Below are 12,369 nucleotides of genomic sequence, written 5' to 3'. Positions count from 1 at the left end.
GTCAACACCCATGTTCACTGCAGCAATACAACAGCCAAAAGGTGGAAGCAATTCAAGTGTCCATTGACAGATGAACGGATAAACAAAATGTGGTGGATACACCCACTGGAATATTATTCAGCCTCAAAAAAGAAGGAAATTCTGACACAGGCTATAGTGACACAGATGAACCAGGAAGACATGATGCTAAGTGAAACAAGCCGGTCACAAAAAGACAAATACGGCATTATTCCACTCATCTGAGGGACCTAGGGCAGCCAGATTCAGAGACAGAAAGTAGACTAGAGGTTACCAGGGGCTGAGGGAGGAGGAGATGGGCGTTGTCATTTCATGGGGACAGAGTTTCAGTTTACAAGTGAAAAGAGCCCCACACCATGAATGTACTTACAGAAGCGTACACTTAAAATGGTACATTTTATGTGATGCATATTGAACCACAATAAAACAAATGAAATAAATAATTTTTAGTCACAAGTCACAGTGGAGAAGGGAAGATTTCTGCCTTTTACCAGCTTCCAAGAACACAATTTGAAAAAAAAAGCAACATCAGTTGGGCAGCCCCATGGCCGAGTGGTTGGGTTCGCATCTTCTGGTTGGGTTTCGCCAGCCTGAATCCTGGGCGCAGACATGGCACTGCTTATCAGGCCATGCTGGGGCAGCATCCCACATGCCACAACTAGAAGGACCCACAACTAAAAATACACAACTATGTACCGGGGGTCTTTGGGAGAAAAAGAAAAAATAAAATCTTTAAAAAAAAAAGCAACATCAAGTGGTGACGGGTGAGCCTCCAACCCTGGTGTCTGATACCTGGCAAGCCGGGTTGTGTAGACAAGTTATTGAGCTTCCCTTGGCCTCAGTGTCCTCATAAAATGGATCAAGGGGTTCATGGCTCACCGTCTGGGAGCATCCCATAAGCATCCTTATTCCATCAGTATGTGCAGTGCTCAGCACATGGCTGATGCAAAGCGAGCTCTCCACAAACGCCAGCCGCTTCCATCTGCCTCTGCAGCTGCTGGAAAGTGAACCAGGGGGCTCAGGCCAAGGAAAACGCCTGGGGGCTGGGCCCGGCCGCTGGGCCAGCAAAAAGCTGCCTCCTCGCCTTGAGGCTTTGCTTCTGTGGCTCCTTTGTTTTCCTTCAGGAAACAGGATCAATCGTGGGCGACAGGAAAGGAGGGGAAACTGGCAGAACAGAAGTCCGTTGCCCCTTCGTTGGTACCTTGGTCAAAGCTCCTACAGAAAAACTCCCTGCGAGCCTCACAGCAGCACGGGAAAGGTGGGGTTTTCCACACGTTAATGGAGCAGAGGACTCTGCCCACTGGGAGGGAGGTAAGCGTGGAACAAGGACTCAAGTCCAGAAACAGACTTCCTCTCTGCTGAAGGTTCCAGACCCGCCGACGGAAAGACAGATCCCCAAGAAGAACTGGCAAGAATCCATTCAGAGCAAGAAAGTCAAAGGGAGGCTTCCATATCTTGACAACGGAATATGGAGAAGCGCACTTTGGAACCAAAGCAACAACCCTGTACCACCACTGACCGCGTGCAGAGAGGAGGGCTCCACCTGTCACCTCTGTGCCAATCTCAACTATGAATCACCCCATAGCCACAGAAAAAGGAAACCCTTGTGGGAGGCACCACCTCTGAGGCTGAAAGAGACCAGTGTGTAGAAAATCCTCTGTTGTGGGGACCTTATATGACCCACCTGGGTAAGGCCAGGGCGTAGCCCAGGGTGTGGGACCACACAGTGAACGCTGATGAGGGGAGGGAAGGGTAGATGGACAGAGAAACATGGACGAGCTGCTGGCTGACCTAATGTTACTAAACTTTTCACCACGTTGTGGTTACTGTCTCCAAATGATCCCGTCAGAGGTGCACAGAAGAGATCACAGAGGCCACCCAAACTCTGAGATCAACACGTGATGGAGAACATTGGCCTGACACAGAGGCATCTCACAGATGGAAAGACTTTCAGGAACAAGACGGGAGAGCTGTTGAGGTCAGGTGTTGCCTCACATACGATCCTGACATATCTTAGTGTAGAATGGAAGGAAGGAAAAACATTGAACAATTTTTAAAAAGGTCTGATGTGCGGCTAAAATGACACCATGATGGTAAAGCGCTTATTAGCAGGGTCCCAGGGATGCTGACTGCTCAATAAATGGTAGTTTTTATCCCTACATTATTGATAAGAACTGGATCAACACCCAAACAAAAAAAAGGCATGAGAGGATGTTTGACCTCACCCATAGATAAGGAAATGCAGGTTTAGGCATAAATGCATTGTTGCCTTTCACCCATCAGATGAACAAAGGTTTTCATAGTCTGTCAACACAAGGTGCCTGGAAACCAAGGCTCTCTTGCACCACAGGTAGAAATACAAATTGCTACCACCTCTTTCAAAATGTTAGACCGGAAAATGCTTTGCTGCTGGTATTCCTCTTTGAGGAGTTTCTCCTACTCATACGCTCCTCACACAAGTTTACAAAAAGGTGAACCCAAAGGTTTTCATAGCAGCACTCTTCACCATGATAATCAAGGACCAGGAACGACTCTCTGTCCACCAAGAAGGAAATGATTTCTCATCAGTCATTTCCTGCATCCATTCAAGGACAAACCACATTTGTCACAAAAATGTCTGGCACACGTCGAGTGTTGTGTGTACCCACAGGGAGCCTCTCCAAGATGGACCGTTAAGGAAACAAGTCAAGTACACTGAATTACATGTTATGGCATCGCCCATCTCATGTCTGCCCAGCCCTGGTGAGCATCACTATTTAACTTGGTTTACTTCTTTGTGGCCAATCTCTCTCCCACCACGAAGGAAGGGCAGGTGCCATGGGGATCCCGTTTCTCCCTAGAACACAGAAGGTGCTCGAATGTGAAGGCCTAAATGGTGAGGTCCAAGTGCTCCATGGCAGAAAAGTCGCCCTCAGCAGACGGACTTCAATTTTCCCCTGAACGAGGCTCGACGAGGGTGGAGGTATTGTTGCCCCCGACCTCCAGCACCAGCACGGCGGCTGGCACCTTCTAGGTAAAGCGACCCCAGGGGACCCTTTCCAGACCACAAAACATGCTCCGACCCCCTTGGAATGTTTAGAGAAACAATGAACATTGGCGTCCACAATGATCCCGAGAAAACCACAAAAATGTGAATAAATCTTACCTGTTCCTTCTGGTTTGATCCACAGAATAAATCTGCTTTCTCAGCCAACTGGGAAGAGAATTGAGACCAAAAAAAAAGAGAGAGAGAGACAAAGTTAGAAAACAGCGCAAGTCTAAGTGAGTTCTATGGGATGGGGACAAAGGAGACAGGAAATGAAAAGGAAGGCTTTTCCAACTTTCCATCTCGGCGGCTTGGGTGGCAGCTTTCTCCTTGTGGCTGAAACACCCAGGCTGAGCCAGGAGGCCCCGACTCTGGGAGGCTGGCTTTCTCTAACCTGACAATTCCCTCTGACAGGATTCACTAATCCCCGAAAAGCTGGTAAGAAAATTGGTGGAAATTGGAGGACTTTGGTTTACTAAGGGGACAAAAATTCAACACCAATTCCACCCAGACATCCATGGCATGGACGAGGCAGCCCTGAGAAGGCCTTCATCACCCCATAAGGGAGTGGCAGGTGGAAAATTCCAGACCGCGCATCTGCTCTCCTTTGATCTGTCAGCTTCGTCCCTTCTTACATGAGGAAGCCCTCCGGTCCTCCCTTCAAACACAGCCCCAGTGCACGTTTCTGTCTCAGTTTAATGCCCAGGCCCCACAGTGAGCGAGGCGCTTCTGGGAGACATGGGGCGACCATAGCCGCTACCAGGTGGACACTGCACACGGGACGCTCAACGAGCCTCCAAGACGAGATGTCCCATTGCTCTTTCTTTTGCTCGTGTTGGTTAAAGAGAGCAGAATAAATGAAAGAGTGAGTGAAGACAGAGAGAAACAGGCAAAAAAGCCAATACCTCTCAATAATGGTGGGTGTGGACGCACTCATAGCTTCCTGGTGTAAGATTTTCAAGCCAGACAGCCACTTAGTTGCATCTTCTCTAGAGTCAGCTGGAGAGACGAACGGGAACAGAAGGGCTGTGTGAGTCCCTGGAAGACCTCTGCTCAGAGACCCGGGTCCCCCGCCTCCCCAGCCCTGCACAGACCGTGGGGATGGGAGAAGCCCGCGCCCGCACCAAGTTTTGCAGGAGGGAGCAAGCAGGCATCTCCTCCGCACTCCATGGTTCTAAGACCTGCTCTGTGTCTGAGATGAGGCCATGGGTGCCCATGACGAGCCTTCCACAGCAGGGGTGACGAGGGGGCAATTTTGTTTTCAGAGTTTTAGCTTTTAGCCCTATGTGAACGAAGATGCAGGACCTGGGATAACACGCCACAACCCTGAGCAGCCCTCAGCATTTCCCCTGTTTCCAGTCAAGGCCAGAGAGAGGGGCAGAAAGCAAGTAATGCTGACGCGTGCACGGGAAGTGGCAAAAAGCAGTAGTTAAGAGCTTCGTATCATTGCCAAGTCCCACTGCACCACTTCAGGGCTGTGTGACAGGCATCTGATTACTTAACCCCTCTGTGCCTCATTTCCTCATCAGTAAAATGGAACTAGCAAGGCGAACAACTCGCCGAGTTACTAAACATCTCCTAACCAGCAGGCACCTTGTTAGTCCGGACAAGCAGCAAGCGAGGTTGTTGCTCTCACGCCTCCTGTTCAGATGAGGAGAAAACTGAGGCTCCAGACGATTGAGACATGTCCCAGAAGCAGGGAGTGAGAAGCTGGGATCTGAATCTAGGTCCTGCCCATCTCTCTACCTGACCTTGAATTCCAGGGCTCTGGAAGAGGGACCCCAAAGTGGGACAGACACCAAAGCTGGCATCCTGGGCTCCAAGTCTTGCTTGGGGTCTCACGGCTTCCTACCAAGAACAGTGGCCAGGCCTCACCCTATACTGGGGCTAAGTGGACGCAGCTCTGAAGGCTCATGGTCATGGGCCCCTTTCTCTCCTGCCCCATCTTTGCCACCCACCACACACCGTCAATCAGACATACACTCACCTCATTTCCCACATCCAGCTTGCTATTCCCTTCCTCCAAGCCCTTGCACATGCAAAGCCCTCTCCCTGGACCATCCTTCCTTTTTCCTTCCAACTCCTACTGATGCCTCAAAACCCCAGTTAAAAGTCCCCTCCTCTGCAAAGCCTTCCCTGGAATTACGCATTCTGTGCTCCTACAGCACACTGTTATGCTTCAACTATAGCTCTTATCACAGTCAACTCTAAGTCTCTGTCCACACATCTATCTCCCCAAGGAGACTGGGAGCTCCTTAAAGGCAGCGACTGGGTATTATCCATCTTTATAGCCCCACTGACATCTAGCACAATGCAGCACAGAACATATGCCCAAAAGATGAAATAATGAATGAGAAATGAAACCAATGAGAGCTATCTGACTCTAAATTAAACATCCCTACCATTGCTCAACCATCATCCCTTCCCGCCACTTTGGTCTACTTTTAAGGGTATTCATTTTCTCTCTCATCAGTCATGCCTACACAGACAATTCTAAGTCATTAAGTTCTAGGATTGGACCTGAAGGTAGTGACAAGCTTCTGCCCCTGAGCAAGGGCTGAGCTCCTTCACAGCTCTTCTTCTGGGCTCTCAGAGGCCTCTCCGGCTTTTTGGTGGATTCACAGAGATGCCCAAAAATCTCACCTCCACATCCCTGTGTCTATGTGTGTGCATGTGTGTGTACATGCATGTGTGTGGACAGTGTGTGCTGTGGATGCATGTGTGTCTCTGCGCTGTGTGTACATGCATGTGTGTGTGCTGTGGATATGCATGCGTGTCTCTGCGCTGTGTGTACACGCATGTGTGTGTGCTGTGGATATGCATGCATGTCTCTGCTGTGTGTACATGCATGTGTGTGTGCTGTGAATGCATGTGTGTCTCTGCGCTGTGTGTACATGCATGTGTGTGTGCTGTGAATATGCATGCGTGTCTCTGCGCTGTGTGTACACGCATGTGTGTGTGCTGTGGATATGCATGCATGTCTCTGCTGTGTGTACATGCATGTGTGTGTGCTGTGAATGCATGTGTGTCTCTGCGCTGTGTGTACATGCATGTGTGTGTGCTGTGGATATGCATGTGTGTCTCTGCGCTGTGTGTACATGCATGTGTGTGTGCATGTGAATGCATGCATGTCTCTGTGCTGTGTGTACATGCATGTGTGTGTGCTGTGGATATGCATGTGTGTCTCTGCGCTGTGTGTACATGCATGTGTGTGTGCTGTGAATGCATGTGTGTCTCTGCGCTGTGTGTACATGCATGTGTGTGCTGTGAATGCATGTGTGTCTCTGCGCTGTGTGTACACGCATGTGTGTGTGCTGTGGATATGCATGCGTGTCTCTGCGCTGTGTGTACATGCATGTGTGTGTGCTGTGGATATGCATGTGTGTCTCTGCGCTGTGTGTACATGCATGTGTGTGTGCTGTGGATATGCATGTGTGTCTCTGCGCTGTGTGTACATGCATGTGTGTGTGCTGTGGATATGCATATGTGTCTCTGCGCTGTGTGTACATGCATGTGTGTGTGCTGTGAATATGCATGCGTGTCTCTGCGCTGTGTGTACATGCATGTGTGTGTGCTGTGAATGCATGTGTGTCTCTGCGCTGTGTGTACATGCATGTGTGTGTGCTGTGGATATGCATGCGTGTCTCTGCGCTGTGTGTACACGCATGTGTGTGTGCTGTGGATATGCATGTGTGTCTCTGCTGTGTGTACATGCATGTGTGTGTGCTGTGAATGCATGTGTGTCTCTGCGCTGTGTGTACATGCATGTGTGTGTGCTGTGGATATGCATGTGTGTCTCTGTGCTGTGTGTACATGCATGTGTGTGTGCTGTGAATGCATGTGTGTCTCTGCGCTGTGTGTACATGCATGTGTGTGTGCTGTGAATGCATGCGTGTCTCTGCGCTGTGTGTACACGCATGTGTGTGCTGTGAATGCATGTGTGTCTCTGCGCTGTGTGTACATGCATGTGTGTGTGCTGTGAATGCATGTGTGTCTCTGCGCTGTGTGTACATGCATGTGTGTGTGCATGTGAATGCATGCATGTCTCTGTGCTGTGTGTACATGCATGTGTGTGTGCTGTGGATATGCATGTGTGTCTCTGCGCTGTGTGTACATGCATGTGTGTGTGCTGTGAATGCATGTGTGTCTCTGCGCTGTGTGTACATGCATGTGTGTGTGCTGTGGATATGCGTGTGTGTCTCTGCGCTGTGTGTACATGCATGTGTGTGTGCTGTGGATATGCATGTGTGTCTCTGCGCTGTGTGTACATGCATGTGTGTGTGCTGTGGATATGCATGTGTGTCTCTGCTGTGTGTACATGCATGTGTGTGTGCTGTGAATGCATGTGTGTCTCTGCGCTGTGTGTACATGCATGTGTGTGTGCTGTGGATATGCATGTGTGTCTCTGTGCTGTGTGTACATGCATGTGTGTGTGCTGTGAATGCATGTGTGTCTCTGCGCTGTGTGTACATGCATGTGTGTGTGCTGTGAATGCATGCGTGTCTCTGCGCTGTGTGTACACGCATGTGTGTGCTGTGAATGCATGTGTGTCTCTGCGCTGTGTGTACATGCATGTGTGTGTGCTGTGAATGCATGTGTGTCTCTGCGCTGTGTGTACATGCATGTGTGTGTGCATGTGAATGCATGCATGTCTCTGTGCTGTGTGTACATGCATGTGTGTGTGCTGTGGATATGCATGTGTGTCTCTGCGCTGTGTGTACATGCATGTGTGTGTGCTGTGAATGCATGTGTGTCTCTGCGCTGTGTGTACATGCATGTGTGTGTGCTGTGGATATGCGTGTGTGTCTCTGCGCTGTGTGTACATGCATGTGTGTGTGCTGTGGATATGCATGTGTGTCTCTGCGCTGTGTGTACATGCATGTGTGTGTGCTGTGGATATGCATGTGTGTCTCTGCGCTGTGTGTACATGCATGTGTGTGTGCTGTGAATGCATGCGTGTCTCTGCGCTGTGTGTACATGCATGTGTGTGTGCTGTGAATATGCATGCGTGTCTCTGCGCTGTGTGTACATGCATGTGTGTGTGCTGTGGATATGCATGCGTGTCTCTGCGCTGTGTGTACACGCATGTGTGTGTGCTGTGGATATGCATGTGTGTCTCTGCTGTGTGTACATGCATGTGTGTGTGCTGTGAATGCATGTGTGTCTCTGCGCTGTGTGTACATGCATGTGTGTGTGCTGTGAATATGCATGCGTGTCTCTGCGCTGTGTGTACACGCATGTGTGTGTGCTGTGGATATGCATGTGTGTCTCTGCTGTGTGTACATGCATGTGTGTGTGCTGTGAATGCATGTGTGTCTCTGCGCTGTGTGTACATGCATGTGTGTGTGCTGTGAATATGCATGCGTGTCTCTGCGCTGTGTGTACACGCATGTGTGTGTGCTGTGGATATGCATGCGTGTCTCTGCGCTGTGTGTACATGCATGTGTGTGTGCTGTGAATGCATGTGTGTCTCTGCGCTGTGTGTACATGCATGTGTGTGTGCTGTGAATGCATGCGTGTCTCTGCGCTGTGTGTACATGCATGTGTGTGTGCTGTGGATATGCGTGTGTGTCTCTGCGCTGTGTGTACATGCATGTGTGTGTGCTGTGAATATGCATGCGTGTCTCTGCGCTGTGTGTACATGCATGTGTGTGTGCTGTGAATGCATGTGTGTCTCTGCGCTGTGTGTACATGCATGTGTGTGTGCTGTGAATGCATGTGTGTCTCTGCGCTGTGTGTACATGCATGTGTGTGTGCTGTGGATATGCATGCGTGTCTCTGCGCTGTGTGTACACGCATGTGTGTGTGCTGTGGATATGCATGTGTGTCTCTGCTGTGTGTACATGCATGTGTGTGTGCTGTGAATGCATGTGTGTCTCTGCGCTGTGTGTACATGCATGTGTGTGTGCTGTGGATATGCATGTGTGTCTCTGTGCTGTGTGTACATGCATGTGTGTGTGCTGTGAATGCATGTGTGTCTCTGCGCTGTGTGTACATGCATGTGTGTGTGCTGTGAATGCATGCGTGTCTCTGCGCTGTGTGTACACGCATGTGTGTGCTGTGAATGCATGTGTGTCTCTGCGCTGTGTGTACATGCATGTGTGTGTGCTGTGAATGCATGTGTGTCTCTGCGCTGTGTGTACATGCATGTGTGTGTGCATGTGAATGCATGCATGTCTCTGTGCTGTGTGTACATGCATGTGTGTGTGCTGTGGATATGCATGTGTGTCTCTGCGCTGTGTGTACATGCATGTGTGTGTGCTGTGAATGCATGTGTGTCTCTGCGCTGTGTGTACATGCATGTGTGTGTGCTGTGGATATGCGTGTGTGTCTCTGCGCTGTGTGTACATGCATGTGTGTGTGCTGTGGATATGCATGTGTGTCTCTGCGCTGTGTGTACATGCATGTGTGTGTGCTGTGGATATGCATGTGTGTCTCTGCTGTGTGTACATGCATGTGTGTGTGCTGTGAATGCATGTGTGTCTCTGCGCTGTGTGTACATGCATGTGTGTGTGCTGTGGATATGCATGTGTGTCTCTGTGCTGTGTGTACATGCATGTGTGTGTGCTGTGAATGCATGTGTGTCTCTGCGCTGTGTGTACATGCATGTGTGTGTGCTGTGAATGCATGCGTGTCTCTGCGCTGTGTGTACACGCATGTGTGTGCTGTGAATGCATGTGTGTCTCTGCGCTGTGTGTACATGCATGTGTGTGTGCTGTGAATGCATGTGTGTCTCTGCGCTGTGTGTACATGCATGTGTGTGTGCTGTGGATATGCGTGTGTGTCTCTGCGCTGTGTGTACATGCATGTGTGTGTGCTGTGGATATGCATGTGTGTCTCTGCGCTGTGTGTACATGCATGTGTGTGTGCTGTGGATATGCATGTGTGTCTCTGCGCTGTGTGTACATGCATGTGTGTGTGCTGTGAATGCATGCGTGTCTCTGCGCTGTGTGTACATGCATGTGTGTGTGCTGTGAATATGCATGCGTGTCTCTGCGCTGTGTGTACACGCATGTGTGTGTGCTGTGGATATGCATGTGTGTCTCTGCTGTGTGTACATGCATGTGTGTGTGCTGTGAATGCATGTGTGTCTCTGCGCTGTGTGTACATGCATGTGTGTGTGCTGTGGATATGCATGCGTGTCTCTGCGCTGTGTGTACACGCATGTGTGTGTGCTGTGGATATGCATGTGTGTCTCTGCTGTGTGTACATGCATGTGTGTGTGCTGTGGATATGCATGCGTGTCTCTGCGCTGTGTGTACATGCATGTGTGTGCTGTGAATATGCATGTGTGTCTCTGCGCTGTGTGTACATGCATGTGTGTGTGCTGTGAATGCATGTGTGTCTCTGCGCTGTGTGTACATGCATGTGTGTGTGCTGTGAATATGCATGCGTGTCTCTGCGCTGTGTGTACACGCATGTGTGTGTGCTGTGGATATGCATGCGTGTCTCTGCGCTGTGTGTACATGCATGTGTGTGTGCTGTGAATGCATGTGTGTCTCTGCGCTGTGTGTACATGCATGTGTGTGTGCTGTGAATGCATGCGTGTCTCTGCGCTGTGTGTACATGCATGTGTGTGTGCTGTGGATATGCGTGTGTGTCTCTGCGCTGTGTGTACATGCATGTGTGTGTGCTGTGGATATGCGTGTGTGTCTCTGCGCTGTGTGTACATGCATGTGTGTGTGCTGTGGATATGCATGTGTGTCTCTGCGCTGTGTGTACATGCATGTGTGTGTGCTGTGAATATGCATGCGTGTCTCTGCGCTGTGTGTACACGCATGTGTGTGTGCTGTGGATATGCATGCGTGTCTCTGCGCTGTGTGTACATGCATGTGTGTGTGCTGTGAATGCATGTGTGTCTCTGCGCTGTGTGTACATGCATGTGTGTGTGCTGTGGATATGCATGCGTGTCTCTGCGCTGTGTGTACATGCATGTGTGTGTGCTGTGGATATGCATGTGTGTCTCTGCGCTGTGTGTACATGCATGTGTGTGTGCTGTGAATGCATGTGTGTCTCTGCGCTGTGTGTACACGCATGTGTGTGTGCTGTGGATATGCATGTGTGTCTCTGCGCTGTGTGTACATGCATGTGTGTGTGCTGTGAATGCATGTGTGTCTCTGCGCTGTGTGTACATGCATGTGTGTGTGCTGTGGATATGCATGTGTGTCTCTGCGCTGTGTGTACATGCATGTGTGTGCTGTGGATATGCATGCGTGTCTCTGCGCTGTGTGTACATGCATGTGTGTGCTGTGGATATGCATGTGTGTCTCTGCGCTGTGTGTACATGCATGTGTGTGTGCTGTGAATGCATGTGTGTCTCTGCGCTGTGTGTACATGCATGTGTGTGTGCTGTGAATGCATGTGTGTCTCTGCGCTGTGTGTACATGCATGTGTGTGCTGTGAATGCATGTGTGTCTCTGCGCTGTGTGTACATGCATGTGTGTGTGCTGTGGATATGCATGTGTGTCTCTGCGCTGTGTGTACATGCATGTGTGTGCTGTGAATATGCATGCGTGTCTCTGCGCTGTGTGTACATGCATGTGTGTGCTGTGAATATGCATGTGTGTCTCTGCGCTGTGTGTACATGCATGTGTGTGTGCTGTGAATGCATGTGTGTCTCTGCGCTGTGTGTACATGCATGTGTGTGTGCTGTGAATGCATGTGTGTCTCTGCGCTGTGTGTACATGCATGTGTGTGCTGTGAATGCATGTGTGTCTCTGCGCTGTGTGTACATGCATGTGTGTGTGCTGTGAATATGCATGTGTGTCTCTGCGCTGTGTGTACATGCATGTGTGTGCTGTGAATGCATGTGTGTCTCTGCGCTGTGTGTACATGCATGTGTGTGTGCTGTGGATATGCATGTGTGTCTCTGCTGTGTGTACATGCATGTGTGTGCTGTGGATATGCATGTGTGTCTCTGCGCTGTGTGTACACGCATGTGTGTGTGCTGTGAATGCATGCGTGTCTCTGCGCTGTGTGTACATGCATGTGTGTGCTGTGAATATGCATGTGTGTCTCTGCGCTGTGTGTACATGCATGTGTGTGCTGTGAATATGCATGTGTGTCTCTGCGCTGTGTGTACATGCATGTGTGTGTGCTGTGAATGCATGTGTGTCTCTGCGCTGTGTGTACATGCATGTGTGTGTGCTGTGAATGCATGTGTGTCTCTGCGCTGTGTGTACATGCATGTGTGTGTGCTGTGGATATGCATGCGTGTCTCTGCGCTGTGTGTACACGCATGTGTGTGTGCTGTGGATATGCATGCGTGTCTCTGCGCTGTGTGTACACGCATGTGTGTGTGCTGTGGATATGCATGTGTGTCTCTG

At 50.0% G+C, this 12,369-nt stretch overlaps 1 protein-coding gene across 1 annotated transcript in view; it reads right to left on the bottom strand.

Moving 5' to 3' along the window:
• The window catches only part of PLCG2 (phospholipase C gamma 2), a 155,479-nt gene that overhangs the window by 81,150 nt on the left and 61,960 nt on the right, over window positions 1-12,369 (bottom strand). Inside the window, exons 4-5 of the mRNA XM_070500217.1 lie at window positions 3,949-4,042; window positions 3,164-3,211 (exon numbers count right to left, since the gene is read on the bottom strand). Of these exons, the coding sequence (XP_070356318.1) occupies window positions 3,164-3,211; window positions 3,949-4,042 (142 nt within the window). The remainder of the gene's footprint in view (window positions 1-3,163; window positions 3,212-3,948; window positions 4,043-12,369) is intronic.

The sequence above is a fragment of the Equus asinus genome, chromosome 28 (assembly GCF_041296235.1).
Source record: "Equus asinus isolate D_3611 breed Donkey chromosome 28, EquAss-T2T_v2, whole genome shotgun sequence".
NCBI classification, from domain to species: domain Eukaryota; kingdom Metazoa; phylum Chordata; class Mammalia; order Perissodactyla; family Equidae; genus Equus; species Equus asinus.
Note: the sequence above shows the minus strand (reverse complement) of the source record. Positions and strands in the feature narration are given on the sequence as shown.